The sequence below is a fragment of the Carcharodon carcharias genome, chromosome 9 (genome assembly GCF_017639515.1).
Source record: "Carcharodon carcharias isolate sCarCar2 chromosome 9, sCarCar2.pri, whole genome shotgun sequence".
Classification (NCBI taxonomy): Eukaryota; Metazoa; Chordata; class Chondrichthyes; order Lamniformes; family Lamnidae; genus Carcharodon; species Carcharodon carcharias.
This window is the reverse complement of record NC_054475.1, coordinates 26,316,887-26,341,985: the sequence shown is the minus strand read 5'-3', so window position 1 is coordinate 26,341,985 and position 25,099 is coordinate 26,316,887. Positions and strand designations below refer to the sequence as shown.

General features: G+C 43.9%; 1 protein-coding gene across 2 annotated transcripts in view; it reads right to left on the bottom strand.

Moving 5' to 3' along the window:
• LOC121281936 (semaphorin-3D-like) overlaps positions 1–25,099 on the bottom strand; it is a 133,421-nt gene that overhangs the window by 38,619 nt on the left and 69,703 nt on the right. For both annotated transcript variants that reach the window (XM_041195165.1, XM_041195166.1), the window contains exons 6-7: positions 23,322–23,450; positions 21,633–21,775 (exon numbers count right to left, since the gene is read on the bottom strand). In XM_041195165.1, coding sequence (XP_041051099.1) covers positions 21,633–21,775; positions 23,322–23,450 — 272 coding nt within the window. The remainder of the gene's footprint in view (positions 1–21,632; positions 21,776–23,321; positions 23,451–25,099) is intronic.

Genomic DNA, 25,099 nt, shown 5'->3' with positions numbered 1-25,099 from the left:
GTCAGTCATGAGTTAGACTCTCAAGAGAGAGGTTGGAATCATGCCTTAGGGCTACGTGCCTATTCTTTAACCTGTTGAGATGTAGTATTAATAAAGAAGGGTTAAGCAGATACCAGAGTATGTCTACAGTTTTTCTAAGAACTCAGCCCCATGCCTAGAGTCCAAGAGAAGAGGACTCAAACCCAGATCAAGGTGGCAGTTCGGAATATGGTGGCAGCAATGGAGACATAGATGTAAAAAGACACATTGATGTTGTAGAAGCAACCACAGTGAAGAAATCTTTGAAAGCAGTTCAAGAAATTTCAGTGGTAGAAGGAGACACACTGGAGAGAGGTAACAATGACCGTACCTCGTACCCTTCAGCCGATGACCCTTTATCCATCAGACATCAAGTTACAAGGTCCAGGTGCATAGATCAAAGGCAGGATTGTTGCTGCTGTTAACTACAAAATGTGACCATTTGCATCATTGATTCTCATTATGTTCTTCACAATCAACGTACATCCTTATTGAGTGATGTTGTCATACTTCTAGGAATCTTGGAAAAACTAGATTATACTCATCATTTGAATGATTTACCATCTTTCAGGTAATAGCCTTCAATCTTTTATTTAGAAGCAGCGGAAATTCAGCCTTCAGAAGCCAAGGAAGTTCATACACTCAGCAGTAAATTCCTTTCTTTCATGGAGATACCATCCACTAGACCCAGGGCAGGCAAGGAAGTTATGAATCTCTCAATTCTTCATGAAGTAAGGCCAGAGGTGGAGGATACAGAAGATACTGCAGCAGCTGGTGACCATCCCCATAAAGACCTGTTGGACCTGAATTAGCTCTGTGTAGAGATGGATGAGGAAGAATCCCTTGCAGTACTGAGTGATCTCTTGGAGATTGAGGCCCTAGAGAATGATTCATCTTTCCCATTGTTGGATGCACTTTGTGACATGTCTGTTGTCTTCTTAGAAGATTCAGCTGGACTTTTAGTTGTTGAACAGCATTCAGATCTCAGTTCCACTGAGTCTACTGATGTATTATCTACTTTATCTCCTGTTGTTCATGAAGAGACTTCCAGAGAATGCTTTGCCTGAGTTCAAGTTAGAGTTCATAGAGGATCACACGCCTAAGAGCTGGTACCTTCTCAGGGTGGAAGTCAATTGGTGTCCATACATCAGTCCCAGCTGAAAGTCTTCTTCCCTTCAGAGCTGATGGTCAGCACAGACATTGCGTCAGAATCTTTAGCATGTCTGAAGCTGCAGAATCCTGTACATCAGTCTTACCCCAGAGTTGATTGTCTGCAAGAAATTCCTTTCATTACAGAAGATGACGATGCCTTGTCTCCATTTTCTTAGCAGTTCTTCCCATTCCTCACCGTGGAGCAGCCTTGTACAGAGAGGTGTGGCTGGCTTACCACAGCCAACAGAAAGTAGACTGTCCTCCTGGAAAATCATCTCTTCTTCTTTTCTTGGTGGTCTTACAGGGAATTGGTCAAATTTTCCTTCATCGTCTGAGTTCATTGCAATCTTAGATCTTCAATGCCCTTTCAGTCTTTGATACAGCAGTTTATAATGCAGCTCTGATAGTCTTCCCAAGAATTGAAGATCATTCTTCTGAAGCTTCTTCCCAGGGTCCTTTGAGGGAGCAACAAGTTTTTTTCTCTTCTAGTTCCAGTTTAAGTGTCCTGAGTTCTTCTCTTCTAGTTCCAGAGGGTCCAAATTTCAATCCTCTTCAGTCTTCACTTTTGAATCAGTCTTTCACTGAATAGTCTTCGTTGAGCTTGCAGTTCAGTCGTCTTGAAATCTACACTCCGTTTCCTAGAGATGCTGACAGCAATGCTAATAAAGTGTTGTCCTATTCTGCAGATGATGACATTCTACTGGATACAAATGAAGGATTTTATGTCTCCAAGCTGTCTTCTCCGAGGGCTGGGAAGGCTGTGTTTGAATGAATCCCCGAGAATGGTGACTTGGGGAGGGGAAGAGTAGGAGTTAGAGCTGAGTACAATCAGTAGTTGTAAAAAGGGAGTTACAGAAATGCAATGTAAATAGTTAAAGAGAGAATGGAATCATCCATGCTCCCTGGCGTCAGGCATGTTCAGTGGCATGAATGGATGATATGGCGAGAAGGCCAAAAATCGGTTCCACCACACCATGAAACCAGTTTGCGATCGTCCACTCTGTCTGTTGATGGCGGGCCACCTTTCCCGCCATTGGACGACGGGAACCTCATTGTAATGCATCAGCATATCATTGTACGGCTAGCCCACCAGACTCCTCCTCCCCCTGCTGGATTGTCCGCCCATGATGCCAACATGTTTCACAAAAGCATTTAAAAGGCATGCACTTGGTGGGCTGCACTTTAAAGGGAACTCGGAGATGAGTGCACGGTAATGTTGCAGAGCACTAGCGAGGGACGCCTGTTGGACTTCAAGGTTGAGGTGTGTTGGGGGGTGGGCGTTGGGGTGCAAAGGCTGCCCTGCCCTGCAGTTGAGGCAGCTTTAGAGGGCGGCAAAGGCTGCCCTGTGGTTGAAGATAGCACACAAGCATGTGTGGGTGGTGGAGGTGTTGGGCGAAGGAAGTGGTCATGCATCAGGGAAACCTTGTATAAGTGACCATCCCTCTGCAGCTGAGACAGTTCAGGCGCAGCCACATTGATAGGATTGGAGTCGGGCCTCTAGCTTATCTGCACACTCAAGCAACGCAGAGATATCAAAGTGCCACCAAGTGTTCCAGAGCTTTTTGATCCTCAGGCACAGACTGCAAACTCATGACCTTTTTAGTGGACTTCAGAACAGTTGGACAACTGTACACATTGCACAATCTCCTTGCTAAAGCTGGCCATGGAGCAGTCACTGGTGGAGGCGCTCACAGCCCCTTACAAGGAGAGATAATTAGTGCATGGCAGTGGCCTGTGAAACAGGACACATCACTCACAGCATGGTTGTCTGATAGATGTTGCACTGCTGGATCCTCACTTGGTAGAGCAGTGCCAATCTCAGCACAGGACCGGTCCTGATCCTTGTTGGCCAGCTGGATGGCTGTGTTTTCAAAGTCCATGAGGACCTTGATTTGGCATTGATCCGCTGGTAAGCAACCTCTCCCTCTTGTTGTGTGCCAGCTTGTCCTGCATGAATAGAGATGGAGACAGTGTAAGCAGGACGCCTGCCAGGCCAGATGATAAGTATGCCTGGCATGTGTGGGTGGTAAGTGGTCCCATAGACAGAATGAGGACAATGACGGCGTGTGTGAGAGAGTGAATGGTGATGTCCCTTGAACCGGCAGTGAGTAAGGGCCTTGTGGATGTGTGATGGGTTTGTGTGCATGTGAGTTGAGAGTGATGAGAAGTGTGACTTACCTTGGTGGAACTGCGGCACTGGGCGGCTGTCCTCTTTTGTAAGGCGTTGGAGGTGACCGCTGCTGCCATCGTCTCCCATGCCAGATTAGTGAGGTTGCTGCCCATCCGGCGGCCAGAGCGTGTGTAGGGGACATCATGGTGATCCTCCACTGCATCCAAAAGGCACTCGAGGGACATGTCATTGAACATGGGGGCTGCAGTCCTTTTGCCTTTCAGGACCATGGCTTCTTTGCATCAGTTATGGGCTGGGAGCACAGAGGTGTGTGTGCAGCTGCACTTTAAATATGGCACCCGGCGTGTTGAAGCAGTGAGATGATGGTATGGTGGATGAATGAGAGCCCAGCTGCCATGGAAACGGCATGTTTCCTGGGAATGCATAATTAATGTGGCGGCTTTGGGATGATACAGTGTGAAAAGCTGCAATTGTGACCAACAGGTACTACCGCACTTAGTGCAAATCTGCCCATTGTCTCATGTTGTTGTTAAAAAGTAGGATAACATATTTAGGGGAAGTGTAGTATAAGTGGTTAACAGATCAGATATGCTAATGTATGGCATAGATGATGATGTTCCACTGACCATAGTCAGTCATGTATTAGACTTTCAAGAGGGAGGTTGGAATCATGCCTAAGAGCTACATGCTTACTCTGTAACCTGTTTAGATGTAGTACTAATAAGGAAGTGTTAAGCAGATACCAGAGTCTGTCTAAGAAACAAGTCCCACACCTAGTGTCCAAGGCAGGAGGAATCAAACACAGAACACAGCGGCAGTTTGGAACAATTACAATGGAGAATGTTCAACAAATGATTAGGGGACACTTTTCAATAGCTTTTCCTTCTTGAGTTAGCAAAATGGAATCCAGATTGGAGGAATATTGCTCTACATACTGAGCCATGCCTAACATCTTTTTTCTATGCTCCCTGCCATAAATTATAACTTTTTAACTGCTTTTGTTTGCACCAAAAATTTTATGCCTAGCAAACTGACATGTTAAGTGTCTTACAATGCTTCTATGACCATCTTAGATGCGTCAGTAGAATCAATTGTTCCTTACTGTGACACAAAGCAAAATGAATTTCAAGACCTTTCTCTCAAGCGGAGATCACCCTATATTAAAAGGTCACTGTCAGACCTATTTCAAATGATGGATGTTTCATACTCCTGTGGGGTGCTTTAGGCTGAAAAGATGCCCTTTTGGCTGCATAATTAATTTGACAGAGCTATTTTCTGGGCTCTCTCAGAAGCGGGAACAACTATTAAAATCACGCTTGCTCAAGTTCATTTGACATTACTTAATCAGCAGGATGCCAATTGCATCAACGTGAACTGCACAGAACCAAAGCAAAATGTTAAAAGTTACACTGTAAGGATGGCTAGCTAGCAATGCCACAATGGTTAGCGGATAAAGCAGAATACAAACATACATACAAACATATGAATTAGGAGCAGTAGGCCACTCAGCCCCTCGAGCCTGCTCTGCCATTCAATAAAATCATGGCTGATCTGAATGTAACCTCAACCCCACATTCCTGCCTATCCCCAACAGCCTTTCGCCCCCCTTGTTAATCAAGAATCTATCTAGCTCTGCCCTAAAAATATTAAAAGACTCTGCTTCCACCACCTTTTGAGGAAGAGAGTTCCGAAGACTCACAAACCTCAGAGAGAAAAAAATTCTCCTCATCTCTGTTTTAAATGGGCGACCCCTTATTTTTAAACAGTGACCCCTAGTCCTAGATTCTCCCACAAGAAGAAACATCTTCTCCACCCCCACACTGTCAAGACCCCTCAAGATTTTAAAGGTTTCTTTATAATTTAATGCAATCCGTTTGAGATATACTTGTACCTGATGTAGTGCAGCAAGCTATTCTGTTTAGCTCCATGATTCATATAGTAAATAAAATAAAATTGGTTGAAGTGTAAACTCTCTGCCAGTTTTTAAAGTCTTGCCATGTTAAATGCAACTGACCTTGCATGAAATGTCAGTAAAGCATTGAGGGTCTGAATATTCTCAGAACCTGAAGGACTGTTTTAACTTTGTCAGGGCAATACTTCTGCCAGCTGACCCCAAGCACTCACAGTCTGCCAGGACTCCTGGGGTCAGGTCATTTGCACAAAGTGAATTGGTGCCCACATCAATGTCGATGCAGCATGAAATGGGAGCCAGGGAAGTAGCAGGGTTGAATGTGAGCAGGAATGGCCAACAAATGTTTCTTTCTTGTGAGAACTGAACCTTTTTCCAAATATATCACAAGCTCATGGCAGCTGATTTCTTAGTGACTGGCAGCATTCCCAAATTTGGTGGTTCCCATTTCTGCTACCTGGCAGCTGTCATGCCATATACTTGAAGTCACCAGAGGTGGAACTGCCAGGAATTCCATTGGATGGTTCTGTCCAGGTAATGGATAAAAAAAACAAGACTTAAGATAGATTAAGCTCTTGCACCTGGCGGATTCCACCCTAGAGTGTCAAATAAAAGATCAAAAAATTGCAAAGGTGTTAGTGATAATTTTACAAAGGTTTCTAGATGAAGGAATTGTGCTTTTGGGTTTAAAATTGAAATATCACTTCATTATTTAAGAGAGAAAGGGAGAACCCAGCTAACTACACAACCATTTGTTACACGTAACTTTTGGAAATTTGCTTTTATCAGAGAAAGAGTTGGGACAGAGGAAGGAATCGTCCCAGATTTGCACCAAGTGCAGTAGCGGGCGGGCAAAACAACGTTTTACACACTGGCTACAATGACGGCTTTTCAGGCTGTATTTTCCTAAACCTGTCATATAATTATGTATTCCAAGGATACATGCTGTTTCGATAACAAGTGGGCTCTGATTTGCCTGTCACCTCACCACTTCATCACACCAGGCACCACATTTAAAGTACAGCCATGCTCAGTGCTTCCGGCCCAGGACTGCAGCAAAGACATGGCTTTGAAAGGCAAGAAGACTGCAGCCCTCGAGCACCTTTTGGATGCCATGGAGGCCCGCTGAGATGTCCTCTACCCCCGTTCTGGCCACAGGACGGGCAGCTACATTACCACTCCGGCTTGGTAGGCGATGGCAGTGGTGATCAGTGCCAAAGTTGCACAGAAGAGGTTGGCCATCCAATGCAGATAGAGGATGAATGATCTCATCTGTGCAGCCAGGGTATGGCAATAATCTCATCACTCTAAATTCACACACTCAAGATCATCACAGGTTCACTGGCATCTCACTCACCGCCAGCTCAAGAGACATCACCACCCATTCTCACACACATACCCTCACGTGTCTGTCTTGCCCCATCTCCTCTGGAGACTGTCTCCTCAGCCCTCATCATCTTGAAGCCACTTGTGCAGGGCAAATAATCTATCTTAAGTCTTGTTATTTTTTTCCATTACCTGGACAGAACCATCCAATGGAATTGCTGGCAGTTCCACCTCTGGTGACTTCAAGTATATGGCATGACAGCCCACACACACCCTGCGATACCCTCCTTCCTCAGCACAGCTCTCATCCTGCAGCCTCTTCCCTTGACCGAGGCCACTTATCCCCCTTCCCTAAGCAAGACCTTGCCCTGCAGCGGTCGAAAAGCCACATATGGCTGCTTTGGATGTAGAGACCTGCCTGTGAGCCCCCTAAAAGTGATGTGGTGCTGTCTGTGGAGCCTGGCACTAATGACTGTGAGTGCAGACCAAAGCAAGGTAGGCAAACAAACCTTGAAGTCCCAAGTAAAGTGCATGCCTTACATATGCTGTCATGAAATACGTCGGCGTGTTTTCCCACTGATGTGGGCGGATGATCCAGTGGTTGAGGGCGGTGTGGGGGGTGGTGCGGCGGGCTGGCCTTATAATGATATGCTGATGTATTATAATGAGGCTCCCAACGTCCAATGGCGGGGAACGCAGCCTGTCATCAACAGGCCGAGCAAACGATCACAAACTGGTTTCACAATGGCCTTCTTGCTACATTGTCCCCTCACACCAGTGAGCGCACCCAATGCTAGGGGAGGCACGGAAAATCCCAGCCAGAGAGTCAAGGAACTTGGGCATGTATGACCCGATCAAAGATAATCAGCATTGGTTTGTCAAGGCCAGGTCTTGTCTGACTAATTTTTTGAGGGGGTCACTGACCAAGTGGATACAAGAGAGTATCTATGGATACTATTGATACAAGCTTCCAAAAGGCATTTGATAAGATTTTGCAGCGGTAAACACCAGTAAAAATAATAGTAAAAACAGAACTAAAGATAACTTGGTGACAGCAGGTGGTAATTAGTTGGGAGGTGGAAGACAAAGGCTCGGATTTTCACCATGACGGACAGCCGTTTGGTTGTGGCAAAAATCCCGGAAATGGCCAAAGTCCTGCCTCTGAAGCCATCTTCATGGTGTCGAGACTGGAGTCATGCCGGGGTTATTGCATGTGCAATTCATGGAGGCAGCTGACCATTTAGATCACCAGTTGCCTCCACATGGGCAATAAATGCTGGCCTAGTTAGCAATGCCCACAATCAATGAAAGAATTTAAAAAATTCCTTTTGCCATCCTAATTACTTCCTGTGTCCGCATGCTGACTTTTTGTGATTGATTTACAAGGATGCTCAAATTCCTATGTAGAGCAATATTCTGCAGTCTCTCTCCATTTAAATAATATTCTGGTTTTCTATTCTTTCTGCCAAAGTAGACAACTTCACATTTCCCCATATGCCAATTTTTTTCCACCCACTTAACCTATCTATATCCCTTTACAGACCCCTCTTATTCTCCTCACAACTTGCTTTCCTAACTATCTTCCTATCATCAGCAAATTTGGCTACAATATCGAATGAGAGGTGAACTAATTGAAACATATACAATTCCGAGGGGACATGCTGGGATAGATGCTGAGAGGACGTCCTTGATGGGGGAATCTAGAACTTGGGGCCACAATTAATTTAAAAGTAAGGGGTCTCCCATATAAGACAGAAATGAGGAGGAAATTCTTCTCTCAGAGGGTCAATAGTGTTTGGAATTCTCTTCCCTCGTGAACAGTGGAGGCTGGGTTAGTGAATATATTCAAAACTGAGATAGACAGATTTTTGATTGACCAGATTACACTACGTTAGGAGGGACAGTAAATTGTGTGGAAGAGAGCAGAAACTTGCAAAGAGATATAAGACAAAACAATGGCAAATGGAGTTCAAATTGGGAAGTTTGCAGCCATCCAGTAAAGGCAAATCAGAATATTTTCTTAATATTGAGAGTCCAGGAGCATTCAAAGAGCAAAGGATTTAGGTATACATGTACAAAATTCATTAGAAGTTGGTGCAAAGGTACAAAATGTAATCAAAAATGCTTGTAGAATACTCGCCTTCATCTCAAGAGGGGTTGGAATGCCTAAGTGGAGATTCTCTGTTTCAGGGTATAGAGACTTGGTGAGACCCTGCGTTTAGTTGGGCACCAGACTTCATTAAAGATGTATTGGTCTTAGAATGGGTACCGTAAAGATTTAGCAAAATGGATTGAAAGGATTAAATTATAAGAGTATGTTGCATAAATTGGTTTGTATTCTCTTGAGTTTAGAAAGTTAATTGGTGACAGGGTTGAGGTGTTTAAAATGTTAAAAGGAAGCTGCTTCATCTGGTGGGGGAATCCAGATTTAGATTTGAAACTTAGAGCTAGGCCTTTCAGAAGGTAAATCAGGAAATTCGTTCTCACACAAAAGGTCGTGACTAAACATCAACAGTACTTCATTGTCTGTAAAGCACTATGGGAAGTCCTGGGGTTGTGAAAGGCACTATGTAAATGCAAGTTTTTTTTTAGTGGAGATCTGGAATACTCTCTAGCACAGGGCTGTGGATGCTGGGACAATTAAAATTTTCAAGACTGATCATGTAAGACTATCAAGGTAGGCAGTGTTTTTTGTTATTATTTGTCAGCATTTACTACCCATCCCCAATTGCCCTTGTTCAGAGGGCAGTTAAGAGTCAACCACGTTGCTGTGGGTCTGGAGTCACATATAGGCTAGGCAAGGATGGCAGATTAGTGAACCAGATGGGTTTTTACAACAATCAGCATAATTAGTTCCAGATTTTCTTTTATTATTGAACTCAAATTTCACCATCTGCCATGGTGGAATTCAAACCCAGTTTCCCAGAGTATTACCCTGGGTCTCTGGTATACTAGTCTGGTGATAATACTACTATGCCACTGCTTTAGATCTGCTATGATCTAAATGAATGGTGGAATAGACTTGAGGGGCTGAATGGACAACTCCTGTTGCTTTCTCTCTTTATCTGATGTCACTAGCAAAGGGGGTGGATGTCAGAAATATGTATCCTACAACTCCAGGACAAACAGTCAAAATGGTGTCGAGACAAGGTATAAATAGTGCTTCTCTCAATTTCTACCCCCTCTCGAGCCTTCTTGCCCCAAAAACAGCCGCAACATGCCAAAAACCAATGAGGAAATGCAGACCCCTTGTTTTTAGATTGGGCTAAGGGGCTATAATGTATAAAAAGTTTCATTTTAATGAATCGATTGTACACACTGAAATGCTGTAAACTTTAATAGCACAAAAATTTTAAACTTTAAAGGAGAGGCAGTTAAGAAGATGGAGAGCCAAAAAATAAAAACTGTTGTGGAGGCAGATTAAATTCTGATCTCAGGCACTTCACAGGAACAAAGGAAATAGGAGCAAGAGTAGCCCATTCAGCACATCGAGCCTGCTCTGTCATTGAAGCAGATCATGGCTGATCATCTGCCTCTTATGCCATTTTCCCCACTATCCCCATATCCCCTAATTTCATTAGTATCCAGAAATCTATCGATTTGTTCTTGAACATGCTTAATGACTGAGCTTTGACAGCCCTCTGGGGTAAACAATTCCAAAGATTTACTTCAAAAAGACAGAAGGTAGTGTGTGTAAAATTGTGTGTAACCAAATCAAATCTGTGCAATTGTCAGGGTGAGTGTTGGATGATGTATCATACCAGAGCAATATCTACCTTGACCTCTATCATCTGTCTTCTACAATTCTGGAATTTGCCAATCTGTTTTTAACTTTGTAAATAGTAATTCTGAAAGAATCTGGCTTTAACTTTGTTACATCAAGCTCCAGCTTTCCTTCAGCTTCCCAAGCCCATTACTCATTTGACACTCAGTCAACTGGTTCTAAGAATTCCAATCCAAGTGTCAAATAGCTTGGCAAGCTGGTTTACCAGAACTTTATGACCCCATAGATAATTGTTCCTGAAATTCTGTGGATTTTCTATGAGCCTCTCAATGTAATTCCGGCAGGAGGCCAGTAACTCTATTTAGAGAATGAGCTGGAAATGATTGTTGGCACTGTTTACTCAGGGGAGTTCTTCTGGTCTCCCAGTGGAATTACATATCGCTAAACACCCCACAAAATCTTGGGCCCAATATGTCCATTCTATCTATCATGAAGTTCATCATCTGGGAGTGAAATACTTCAGTAGCATCACTTAAACAAAAATCCAATACTTCATATTTTATATTGGGGCAATTATAAAGGACTTCAAACAATACCAAGAATAGGGCAAATGAGCTGATAATACACAGATCCACCCACATACCAACAAACATTCTCACTGCATGCAGGACTTTTATGAAAAAGTAGCAATTTGTGCTGATGCAGAAAGTGTAGAAGTTAATGGAATCTGACACAGCTTGAGTCATAACTGTGAGAGTGAAGCTTGAACTGTTTATAATTGATGGGCACCTTCTGAAATAACTCAATTATCTATCCTTTTTATAGTCTATACTGTTTATTTCATAACCATCTTTTTTGCTGACAATATCCATAATTATAGATGTTAACAGCTCACATTTTTTATACATCACTAATGCATCAGCATTAATGACTAACAAAACAAAAACAGAATTACCTGGAAAAACTCAGCAGGTCTGGCAGCATCGGCGGAGAAGAAAAGAGTTGACGTTTCGAGTCCTCATGACCCTTCGACAGAACTTGAGTTCGAGTCCAGGAAAGAGCTGAAATATAAGCTGGTTTAAGGTGTGTGTGTGGGGGGCGGAGAGATAGAGAGACAGAGAGGTGGAGGGGGTTGGTGTGGTTGTAGCGACAAACAAGCAGTGATAGAAGCAGATCATCAAAAGATGTCAACAACAATAGTACAATAGAACACATAGGTGTTAAAGTTAAAGTTGGTGATATTATCTAAACGAATGTGCTAATTAAGAATGGATGGTAGGGCACTCAAGGTATAGCTCTAGTGGGTTTTTTTTTATTTTATATAATGGAAATAGGTGGGAAAAGGAAAATCTTTATAATTTATTGGGAAAAAAAAAAGAAGGGGGAAACAGAAAGGGGGTGGGGATGGGGGAGGGGACTCACGACCTAAAGTTGTTGAATTCAATATTCAGTCCGGAAGGCTGTAAAGTCCCTAGTCGGAAGATGAGGTGTTGTTCCTCCAGTTTGCGTTGGGCTTCACTGGAACAATGCAGCAAGCCAAGGACAGACATGTGGGCAAGAGAGCAGGGTGGAGTGTTAAAATGGCAAGCGACAGGGAGGTTTGGGTCATTCTTGCGGACAGACCGCAGGTGTTCTGCAAAGCGGTCGCCCAGTTTACGTTTGGTCTCTCCAATGTAGAGGAGACCACATTGGGAGCAACGAATGCAGTAGACTAAGTTGGGGGAAATGCAAGTGAAATGCTGCTTCACTTGAAAGGAGTGTTTGGGTCCTTGGACGGTGAGGAGAGAGGAAGTGAAGGGGCAGGTGTTGCATCTTTTGCGTGGGCAAGGGGTTGTGCCATAGGAGGGGGTTGAGGAGTAGGGGGTGATGGAGGAGTGGACCAGGGTGTCCCGGAGGGAGCGATCCCTACGGAATGCCAATAAGGGGGGTGAAGGGAAGATGTGTTTGGTAGTGGCATCATGCTGGAGTTGGCGGAAATGGCGGAGGATGATCCTTTGAATGCGGAGGCTGGTGGGGTGATAAGTGAGGACAAGGGGGACCCTATCATGTTTCTGGGAGGGAGGAGAAGGAGTGAGGGCGGATGCGCGGGAGATGGGCCGGACACGGTTGAGGGCCCTGTCAACGACCGTGGGTGGAAAACCTCGGTTAAGGAAGAAGGAGGACATGTCAGAGGAACTGTTTTTGAATGTAGCATCATCGGAACAGATGCGACGGAGGCGAAGGAACTGAGAGAATGGGATGGAGTCCTTACAGGAAGTGGGGTGTGAGGAGCTGTAGTCGAGATAGCTGTGGGTGTCGGTGGGTTATCTCGACTTTTATCTCGACTACAGCTCCTCACACCCCACTTCCTGTAAGGACTCCATCCCATTCTCTCAGTTCCTTCGCCTCCGTCGCATCTGTTCCGATGATGCTACATTCAAAAACAGTTCCTCTGACATGTCCTCCTTCTTCCTTAACCGAGGTTTTCCACCCACGGTCGTTGACAGGGCCCTCAACCGTGTCCGGCCCATCTCCCGCGCATCCGCCCTCACTCCTTCTCCTCCCTCCCAGAAACATGATAGGGTCCCCCTTGTCCTCACTTATCACCCCACCAGCCTCCGCATTCAAAGGATCATCCTCCGCCATTTCCGCCAACTCCAGCATGATGCCACTACCAAACACATCTTCCCTTCACCCCCCTTATCGGCATTCCGTAGGGATCTCTCCCTCCGGGACACCCTGGTCCACTCCTCCATCACCCCCTACTCCTCAACCCCCTCCTATGGCACAACCCCTTGCCCACGCAAAAGATGCAACACCTGCCCCTTCACTTCCTCTCTCCTCACCGTCCAAGGACCCAAACACTCCTTTCAAGTGAAGCAGCATTTCACTTGCATTTCCCCCAACTTAGTCTACTGCATTCGTTGCTCCCAATGTGGTCTCCTCTACATTGGAGAGACCAAACGTAAACTGGGCGACCGCTTTGCAGAACACCTGCGGTCTGTCCGCAAGAATGACCCAAACCTCCCTGTCGCTTGCCATTTTAACACTCCACCCTGCTCTCTTGCCCACATGTCTGTCCTTGGCTTGCTGCATTGTTCCAGTGAAGCCCAACGCAAACTGGAGGAACAACACCTCATCTTCCGACTAGGGACTTTACAGCCTTCCGGACTGAATATTGAATTCAACAACTTTAGGTCGTGAGTCCCCTCCCCCATCCCCACCCCCTTTCTGTTTCCCCCTTCTTTTTTTTTTCCCAATAAATTATAAAGATTTTCCTTTTCCCACCTATTTCCATTATATAAAATAAAAAAAAAACCACTAGAGCTATACCTTGAGTGCCCTACCATCCATTCTTAATTAGCACATTCGTTTAGATAATATCACCAACTTTAACTTTAACACCTATGTGTTCTATTGTACTATTGTTGTTGACATCTTTTGATGATCTGCTTCTATCACTGCTTGTTTGTCGCTACAACCACACCAACCCCCTCCACCTCTCTGTCTCTCTATCTCTCCGCCCTCCACACACACACCTTAAACCAGCTTATATTTCAGCTCTTTCCTGGACTCGAACTCAAGTTCTGTCGAAGGGTCATGAGGACTCGAAACGTCAACTCTTTTCTTCTCCGCCGATGCTGCCAGACCTGCTGAGTTTTTCCAGGTAATTCTGTTTTTGTTTTGGATTTCCAGCATCCGCAGTTTTTTTGTTTTTTTCTTAATGACTAACAATTCTGATGTAACCATAGCAAACTAATTGATCACCCACAGTCAGCAAACATTATATAAATGGCATCAATGACTAACTACAGCTTCCTCAGAGCTATGTGTTCAAAATCATGAGGGGGTCTGGATAGGGTAGGCAGGGAGAAACAGTTTCCGTTGGCAGAAGGGTTGCAAACCAGGGGGCACCAATTTAAGGGTATTGGCAAAAGAACTAGAAACAAGGGGTGAAATCACGTGGCGCCGACAGGGGCCTCAGCCATTGGTTGGAGCTGGTGAGACCCCCTTCTTTTTGTGAAGAGCCAATCCATCCTGTACCATTCAGGTACATAACATTCCAGAGAGCTGAGAACTGCCGGCAAATCAAAGGTCAGCAACTCTTTTGTACTCAGTAGCGCCAGCAGAGAAGCTGAGGTCTCAGATTAAGGAGGGACCCAGGTGTGATGCCAAGAAGGGAGTGGTGAAATGGGTGTTGAGGGGGAAGGTGGGGAGGTGGAATCGACAGCAAGGAAAGCAGGTGGCTCTTGGCAGGCAATCCCCTTCACTATGCCAGTCTGTCAATCAGGCACAGAGTGCCTTTGAACAAGGGACCCCTGCCTGGAAGCCCACAAAGGTTCGCTTGTTGTGCTGTCTGCATGGAGAGCCACCTGCTCGCCTCTGGATTGAAACCAGGTGGCGGGAAGAGGCCCTTAATGGGCGTTAATTGGCAGTGAGCAGGAATGCCGTCCATGAGCCTTCCTGCCATGGATTTAACTCAGGTAGACAGGTGGGCGGTTCTCCACCCACCACCCTCCCATCCAATTAAACGCCCCCAAACTCACAAGCTTCCGCCCGACATGAGGAAAAACTTTCATAAGCAGTGAGTGATTAGCATCTGAAATGCACTGCCTGAGCTTGTAGTGGAGGGAGATTCAATCATGCTTTCAGAAGGGAATTGGGTAAGCACCTGAAGAGAGAAAAATTGCAGCGCTGTGGGGAAAAGACTTGGAGTGGGGGGTTGGGGGAGTGGAACTTGCTGAGCAACTTACAACTGCTGGCTCGAAAACAACAGGGCAAATAGTCTCTGTCTGTGCTGCAACTGTTCTATGATTTTATGATCTGCAATTCTCAGCATAAAAGAGGCAGAGATAAGTTATAATATTGTTCACACAAGGGAAAGAATAGCTGAAACGTTACATTGCCCTTTGTCCAATTTGTTTTATGGCTATAGAGCTCCAGCAGCTCCTTCCTTTTATTTTCAGATGTCTTCAAAAATCCTGTGGGAGAAGAAAATGATGGGGAGGAATTGGAGGACAAAAGGGAATTAGCTTTCATTGACTACATATTTGTTTCTGCAGAAATCGGGGAAAACTTTGTCTTTCTGATATATTATTGCAATTCATTTACTGCTTGAGAAATGCAGATTAACTGCAGATAAATTAATCCTTCTGGCAGTGACTGTGGTGCCAATATATATTTTGTCTTACTTTCCTTAGATCAAAATTTCATACCTGATCTCATTAAATTAAAATTTCAGACAAGGTCTTTTAAATACATTTTGTGCTGAAGAACACGTTAATAGTTAAAAAGTTAAGATTTTAAAATAATAAATTGTGGTGATGTTTTGTTTATTTGTTTGTTCATTGCCTGAGCCCTTACCAAATGAATGGAGGCAGGCTGATTCAGTATGGTACGCATTCTTAAATTTGATAAAAGAACAGAGGAGGTAATGTGCCAAAAATAACTCCCCACAGACAACACTTTCTTTTTCTCTTCAGTTGGCCCCCAATCCACAAACATAGATAGGCTGGAGTTGTGTTCCTTGGAGCACAGGAGGCTGAGGGGAGATTTAATTGATAAAAACAAAAAATTGCGGATACTGGAAATCCAAAACAAAAACAGAATTACCTGGAAAAACTCAGCAGGTCTGGCAGCATCGGCGGAGAAGAAAAGAGTTGACGTTTCGAGTCCTAATGACCCTTCAGCAGAACAGAAGGGTCATGAGGACTCGAAACGTCAACTCTTTTCTTCTCTGCCAATGCTGCCAGACCTGCTGAGTTTTTCCAGGTAATTCTGTTTTTGTGTTGGAGATTTAATTGAGTTGTATGAAATTATGAGGGGCCTGGATAGAATGGATAGGAGGTCAATTAACTAGATGGAATAGATTTTAAGTAATTGCAGAAGGATTAGAGGGGAGTTGAGAATTCTTTTCACCCAGAGGGTGGTGGGGGTCTGCAATTACCCCACTGACTGAAAGGATGGTAGAGGAAGGGACCCTAATCACATTTTAAAAACATTTGATTATGCACTTGCAGTGTTGTAAACTGCAGGGCTATAGACCAAAAGTTGAAAATGGGATTATGTTGGATAGCTCTTCTTTGGTTGGCACAGACTCGATGGGCCAAGGGACCACACTGTGTGCTGTAAATTTTCTATGTTTCTATGATGTATGGAGAGGTTTTCTTACAATCCTCCAGGAGAGCTGAGACCAATGGCCAGTAACAATATGAAATTAGTTTTTATTATCGATATTTTATAGCTTTACATTTATTCCTTACTGTTTTCTAGAAGCTCATCATTTTAATAAGCACTCCAGAATTTGAACAATGGTAGGATTCTGTCTCTTCAATGGGATCCTGCAAGGCTCCTTTGACATGTGGAAACACTTTAAAACATCACGAAGAACTTACATGCATGGCACTGACCCCTCACTAGCCTCTGGTGCGGTTCCAAGTTTAGTGCATATTATCCATCTTCCTATCTATTTGTCTGTGACATACTACTGAAACAATATATCAGTCTCAGAAGCATTTCAATGACAGCAGGCGGTTTTTTAAAAGGGCAGCTGACATCCAAAAGGAGAGACAGAACAGGGAGCAGAAGATTTGTGTTTAAAATTTAGACTAGCTTGGATTCTGATGTTGTTCTTAAATTGTGAATATATTTTTATTAACCTGAGGATGTTATTATAAGAAGAATCTAAAATCCGAGTATAATTCCGTCAGAAAACAGTCATCATTCTATAAACTGAAAGAACGTAGAACTTACTAGATTGTCAGCAAAGACAAAGCCCTGACTAAAATGAATTAACAAAATCAAGTGTCAATCTGAATTCAATTTACTAAGTAAAACGTGACTCAAGGTCAAGAGGAAATCTATTTCGTATTGTTTTGGCAGAGCATCTCAAACTTAAAAAAATGTTCAGGGTGCTTTGTGTACAATGTTTATTCAGAATACTTACACAGGAGTGTTTCTCTCCACTAATCCTGAAAGTTATATTTCTATTTAAAGCTATTCTTCCCAACCCATTATACCTGCTGGTTTAGCACCATATCATTATGAAAAATACCATCTCTAAAATTCCTCAGAGTTGCTCCTGCTCCATGTCATTACTTCACTGGAAGTCGGGTGAACATCACATTTGCGTGCGTAAACCAGGTTTCCACCAAACCTCTGGCTAAGTGGTGCCAGCAGAGTAGGAGCAGCTTTGAGGAAATTCCTATCCCAGACCCCTGAAAATTTGCTGGCTACACTCCCAGCAGTTCTATTCAGAGTTTGGCGGGTCAGCACACCATTTGTGTAAAGTTACATAAGAGTGTATTTCTTATGCTCATTTGTCATGCGCATTTGGAAAATCCAGCTCTGTCTTCCACTGGGGCTGTTGGGGAGATGCCCAGCCCTCTTCTGAAGACCTCAGCAATCTCCACTTTAGCCTTTTGTGTAACATATTTTTAATTTTCCTTTTCCAGCAGTTGAAGCCATTTCTCCTGCCTCGACTCTGCCTTCCTGTCTGGTGGAGCCCTTTGGTGCTCATCTGAAGGCCAGTGTGCTTCAACTATCTTGGTGTATCTCAACAATATTCCACCTCCCTTCTGAGCTGGAAATGGCCAGGTGTCACAGGGCCTGCAGGCAATTACACCCCCTTGGCATCAATTGCTAATTGTATTATCAAGGTTAAGGGTACACAGTGAAGGGCCTTGATTGATGAAGTAGTTTGAGTACATATGAAAGGAAGACTCCTGACCAAGTTGGCCATCAACAGGTCCAGGCAGTGGTCAATCAAGGGGTCGTCCGGCCTGACTGTCTGCAATCTTCTGTGGCTACATCCGTGACCATATGGCCCAGGAGGAGGAAGATATGGTGTCCACAAGCACATTAGAGACCTTCCGTGACTAGTGGGCCCAGCGGGGACTGGAGTGCATCATCAGCCCCCAAAACAACAGTTTAATTTGATTTGCTAAGTTTCCTTTAAAAGTTCTGTCTTCTGTTGCAGTGCCCCTTTAGGAGGCTGTTAATGAGTTAATTAGTTAATTCGTTCATTTGTTTGTTTTTATTAGTACTCAAAAGAGTATGAAAAGGAAGACTATCCACTGGTATGCTTGAGGCCTTCCATGATGGGTAGGCATTGCAGGACTGGGAGCGTATCATCACCCTGGCAATGATATTTTTATTTGATAAGTTTCCATTGAAGTTTTTGTCTTTCTTTACAAAATTTGAAAGTGCCCCTTCAAGCAGTGATCTGTTTATTTGATTTTTCTTTTCTAAAGAATATAAAAGGAAGAATTGTGGGACACTGGGTGGTAGTAAGTAAGAAGCAAATATATGTAATGCTGCATTCTGTAAATAAATCAACTATCAAGGACAGGGTCTGTGCCTAATTTCATACTTCACCATCTGGCCCTAACATCAGTAACGGATGGGCAGAGGCTCCATCCTCATAAAGATGGCAGGAAACTCCTGGGATAAAAACATAAAATGCTGGAAATACTCAGCAAGTCAGGCAGCATCTGCGGAGAGAGAACAGAGTCAATGTTTCAGGTCTATAAAATGTTGACCCGCATCTTCCGATTATGGGGAGAGGCTTCCAACTCAACTTACATCGCTGATATTTCTTGGCACCTTGAGGAAGTCCCAATGTATGCATATCCACGGTACTTATGTGGGGAATTTAAACTTCCGATTGCCTAGGTTGCTCCATGATTCCAATGACAGTGCGATCAGATGACCAGAATTATGGAGACTTGGGCTATTTGCACTATACTTACCTTGGTTTTTACATGGATTTACTTAGTGTTTTTTTTATAGCAGATATAACACCAGTATAAAACTAGGTAAATCAGCTGGAGAGTCAAAGCACTCCAGAACCCACAGCAATGTCGAACACCATCCCACCCCCACCCTTGCTGTCCCTACCTTCCAGGGCAATGCTCACCCCCATCCTGGCAATAATCAAACCCCCTGCCAGACAGTGCTCACCCCCTCACTCCTATTGTATGGTGTTCAACCCCTGTCACACCCCTCTCTAAACTCACCTTCTGGAATCCTTGGCTTCTATTCAGCCAATGTCAGAAGAGTCCACATTGTCAAGGAATGGGGTGGGATGCGTGTGGGGGGTGGGGTGCCAGTTGGTAGTGATTGAGCATTTTTGTGGGGTGAGGGAGAGGGCTGATCATTGTCGAGAATATTCAGGGACATAGAGAAAGAAATTTAGAACCGGATAGTTTGTAGCAACACTGGACTCCAATTTGAAATTGGTCCAGATCACATGGAGTAAGTTGTCCTCATTGAGAGAAAAATTGGATGAGGTCTTATCGAAGGCTGATGTTTCACCCAGAACCGCATAATAGTCCAGGGAAAAGTCGATGATTAATGTCAGCTTGTCCAGTCAGGGTTGCAAGTAAATATTCACAGCCCGCTCAATATCCCAGCAAATGTTGTGGGATTTGGGATCAGGATTCAACAACTAAAGGTGATTTCATATCCAAGACTGGATTTAAAAGCTGTCATGATGTTTGTGAAGTGTCAGCACCAGACATTCCTGAGGGACACGACTGGACAATGCTGCAACCACCATGTCGCCAGTGAAGGGATTGTTTGCAAGATCTCTTTCACGTTGTTGTCAATGTCCTGAAGCACATCCTGCACACTATGCAGCGGGGGTGGTGGGGGGTCAACACTACTGAGGAGTGAGGGGGGTGGTTGAGCATTGTTGAGGGGTGGGGTGGGGGTGAGGGGGGAGTTAGCAGTTTCGGATTGGCAGCTCCATTTAAAACAATGTGAGTCAATGAACTAAAGACAGATCTTAAGGGGCGCGTCTTCAGTTCATGATGAGAAAAGGGGACTTGGCTGTGGTGTAATTAAGTCCAACAACTCGTCGCCTGACTTTGTTCTTCCCCGCATCCCCACTGGAGCTGGCAGCACGGGCATACTCTCTCCAATGCTGACTGGAAGATCTGGGCCTTGACTCTGTTTCTCTCTCCACAGTTGCTGCCTGACCTGCTGAATATTTCCAGCATTTTTTTGTTTTTATTTCAGATTTCCAGCATCTGCAATATTCTACTTTTTGATTAGGAAACTCCTGGCCCTGGATCTACAATGTGTGGTTGGGGACCCAACACCCAGGCCACATCACCCTCTTATCTCTATTTTTAAATGCAAATGGCCCAGATGTCCTGGTAGCAAGCAATGCCAATTAAGTGATTCATCTCAGGACCTCTAGGGATTGGGAGCTGCCTGCCGCAAAGGCAGGTGGAAGCCATGGCGGGGATGAAAAATTGATTGCTTTCACTGATTGTATGTTTGGAAGGGGTTGACACCACATATGGCAGAGCAGTGAATGACGGGCTGCAACTTCACGGTTTGCATGTTAGGCTGCATTTGTATTAAACCTTGAAGTTGTGGTCAGATTCAAAAGGGTACAGATGGTGAATGCTGACAGGTCTCCATCAAAAACCTCCCAAATTCCAGAGCATTGCATTTGAAGCACTTTGGGATGCTTTGAACGAATGTGATAGCGTATAAACTGTCTTCTTTGTTTCTTTACCTCTATTGTTATGTTTTCAGTACTATTTATTTCACTCTTATGCTCTTAATTTTCAACTGAACTCTTCCTCTTCTTTCCTGTCAAAGCAGAGTTTATGGAAGTGAGGCTCTGAGAGCCTAAAGTAAAAAATATGCAGTTATTAGTCTCTCAGTGGCTGTTCGTGTGATGCAGCCCAAGTCTATAATGGAGAACAGATATGTGTCTGATGAAGTTAAACCTATTTTTGGGCTTGGATGACACTGTAAATTTGAAAAGAAGGTTATTCAGATAAGCAGATGGTTCTGCAGAAATGGATAGTGAAAGACAATGCTATCATTGACAGTACATCCAGGTTTTCGCTAAAGCTACAATCATTTTTTGCATTTCCACGAGGGAAGAGAATTTTACTAAATATACAAAACTTCAGAACAAAAAATAAGGCATGTCCTGACACTACAGCATGCCAAATTTAAGGTGACTTTTGTTAAGTGATGGCAATTGATACCCATTTCAAAGTCCCAGAGGTGTATATCTGTATGGGGAAGGTTGTTAGGTGTTGTTATGTTAACACACTATCCTCTCACCTCTACCAAAGGCTGGTGAAAGAAAGTCTTCTCACTGTACTAACTTTACTATGAGGTTTTATATGAGATGAGTTTAGGCTGGCTTTACTCAGTTTCTGGTTGAAATGGGCCCATGACTCACATAACTAACTTACAGCAGATTTGATGCAAATTAACATGAATTTATAGAGGTGTCATGGATGGCGAAGTGGAAGACTTCAGATTAGTTTTACTAGGGGTGTTCTTCTGAGATAAAGGTTTGGACTTCCATTTCCCCACACACAAGAAAAAAATCACTGATAAACATGTTTTTAAAAACCAACCTTACAAACTCTGGCTACTCTGGAGTAAATGGCCTTCTCAGGGCTCGTAGTGTCCAGTGCTGTCTCTCTTAAAAATATATATATTTTATCATCATCTTCATCAGAGGTGTCAGAGATGGGGTACATCCCAATAAACTTGGGGTCTGAAAAATATATAAATGACAAGTATAATGATAGTATTATGCTTAATTTAGTCTAATACCAAAATAAACTTGAAAAATATCGATTTAATATGTAAAATGGAATTAGATTGTGAAAAAATAGTTGCTCTTCCATTGGTTTTCAGCAATCTGGTAGTCATGTGACCATTAATGCATGATATGGTCAAGACAAACTAATTCCCATCCTCAACTCCACTGACATTCTTTGCCTCCCTGCAGTTAGGTCTAGCCCAACCATTCCTGGGCCTAGGCACCAGACCAGGGTACTCAGGCTCCCCATTTACTCCTTCCAGGCTCAGTGCCTGACTACCCATGATGTATATTTTCCCTAGGTTTAAGCATCAATCAGACTTGCCAATTCTGCTTACTGATCTCTACAAACTTGGCTCTCACTCAGCTTTGGCCACAGGCCCAGTTCTTCTAGGCACGCAGTTATAAATTCTGACTTCCCCACTCCCACTGAGTGCAGTCTTAAATCTTCTCCCCTGCCCAGCCCCAGTACCAAGCCCCAATCTCGTACTATGTTCCAGTTCTACCCTTTACACACAGTTTCTCTTTCACAGCCCAAGCCCTGGGCCTATGCTTGTTCTCAAGTTTGTGTGGTCAGTTCCCCCACCTCCCATTTAATTCTCCTCACAAGTGTCAAGTGCTGGCTCTCTGCTCCCTTCTGTATAATCCCGGAGAGCCAAGTTAATTTTTACTGCTCAAGCCTGGCACAAGATCTTATGGGAAGTGAGAGGAAAAAGGAGATAATACAGGGCATGCAAAAAAAGAAGGAACAGAGAGAGAAGAGAAATTAGGTAACAAAGGAAGAAAGAGAGATAAGAGAGGAGAAAGAGAAAGAAACTTAATTCTAGGCTTTGATTTATTCGGGAGAATCAACAAACCTAATAAATACAAATATCTAAACTATGCACAAGGAGTACTTTGTTGCTTCTACCTTCCAAAGAGATGATTCCCTTTAACAATAAATATAAAATATAAATATAAATAGAGTTAACGATCAGAATTGCATACAATAAATAAAAGCAATGTAACAATAATGTAAAAGTGTTTAAACGCATTCTGAAATGTGTCATTTGCATCTATGGATAATTTATCAGAATAGAGCAACTGGATGAACTAACATGTGGGCAAAGTCTAGCATTCCCAGATTTCCCAATACTTTGCCAATCTTTAGGTTTTCCTAACTGCACACTGTTGCCCACCCAATAGAAGAGGGAAGTAACTTGCTTCTAAGTCTCTGCTCATTATTAAATACAGTTTACCTTTGGAGATGCATGAATCAATTTTCTTGAGCTACTGAGAACTCACTATTGGGGTTACTGCTCCAAGGCAGAGTATAGGAAGGCCTCTTCCAGGCAAGTCTGCTTCAGCCTATTGCACACTGTGAAACAAAGCTAATGTTTCAGAACCTGCCATGCAATTTCAAAAGTTCCAGGGACTTTTTCACTGTCAAAGGGAAATTATTGCTGCTTGTCAAACACAATGAATCTATTAACTTACAGCAAGCCTCAGTGTCACATACCACTTAACCAAAGGGGATTATTGTGTTCTGTGCGGATATACTGATTTTCCAGGTGATGGATCGGGGAGCGAAATAGAGCTGTGTCTCTCCCAAGAAAGTCAGAGGATGTCCCAGCATAAAGATATTCATCTGAAGATTTAAAAATGAAATTGACAAGTTTAGTATTTCAGCATTGAAGGCAGAGTTTCCCTCACATCGTTCCTGAAGTGTGGTGGCTAGAATTGGATGCAATACCCTAGTTGGGGGCCATAGGGGAGAATTTTCTCCCCGTTGGGCGGGCTGATCAGTAGCGGACGCGGAGCCGATCGCCACCCAAGATCGTCTGCACACCGCCATTTTACGTGGGTGGGCCGATTAAGGCCCGCCCAGTGTGGCATGCACCCGGAAGTGCTCAGTGCTCATGGGCAGGCGGGGGGATGAGGGGGAGTCGGGGCCTGCACTCTTGCTTGCATGCACGCGAAAGAGAGCAGAAATCTCCCTGAGGCAGCTCCATGCTTCAGGGAGATTAAGTTCAGTGCAAAAGATGGTGAAAATAAAATTATTTAGACATGTCCCCTCATGTGATAGTGTCACATAAGCTGGGACATGTTTACGAATTTTAATAAAATTTTTATTTAATTAATAAACCCTTCATGAAACCTCATCCCGCCCGTGGATGAGGTTTCATGAGAAATGCGAAGGCCGCCTTGGCTCTTCGTCTGCCCACCAACCTGAAGGTTGGACAGGCAGCCCTGACAATTGCTTTAATTAGTCTATTAATGGCCTTAACAGCGCTTTGACAGTTTGGAGGCCACGCAGCTGACTCCGGTGTGGTCCCACCGAATGGAAGCTCAGAATGACACGCGGTCATGTCGGGATGCACGCCTGACATCACCGTGCATCATTTTACCTGTTGGCATGCGGGGCCTGCCCCTGCACGCCGACCAGAAGATTCTGCCCATAGATTTGATGGGCCAAATGGCCTTCTTCTGTGCCATAATTGGACAGAATTTCCCAGCCCCTCATGCCGGCAGGATCTTCTGGTCCCACTGATGTGGACAGAGATTTCAATGGCTCCCTGGCTATGCCGCGGGATTGTGGGGGGCGGTGGGCGGGGCAGGGGGGAGGGCTGGAAAATTCCAGCCTATGACTCTAGTTTCAAACTTAAACCTCAAGGAGGTATCTTTCATGTTGTTTGCAATGGAGTCTTGGGCATCATTTTTTCCTCTCTCCTGTTTTGCCAACATAATCTCCACCTGAACTGGACCGAGAATGAATTTTTGCCATAGAAAACACAGATGACAAGGGGCCATTCAGTCCACCACACCTGTGCTGGTACTAGTTCTGCAACTGGTTTAATGTTTATGCTCCAGTACATGTACACACATCTATGTAGCATATCTACTTTTTATGGAGATTTCTTAGTGACCCGAGAACCTGGAGGCATAGGTCGTTTTTTGGTACTCAGCTACTTTGTTTAACAGATACAAGTTAACTTTTACACTGATATCCATAAACCATTCTTATATGCTAAATCCATTGTGTCGTAGATTTCCATACAGCCTATAAGAGGCTTAGAAATAGATACCCATTCTGTGCTTATATTGAATTATGGCATTAAATCCAAGAGTTGCATTGTCTGGACTTATGTCGCTTTACCTGCAATCACTTTTCAATATTATCTTGTGTATACCAGTATTCGCAAACAAGCACTCTTTTCCATGAATGCATTTTTTGGTATGATCTATTTATACCTTGTCTTTAATTGTCTCAAAACAGAAGTGCACTGTTAAAAATCC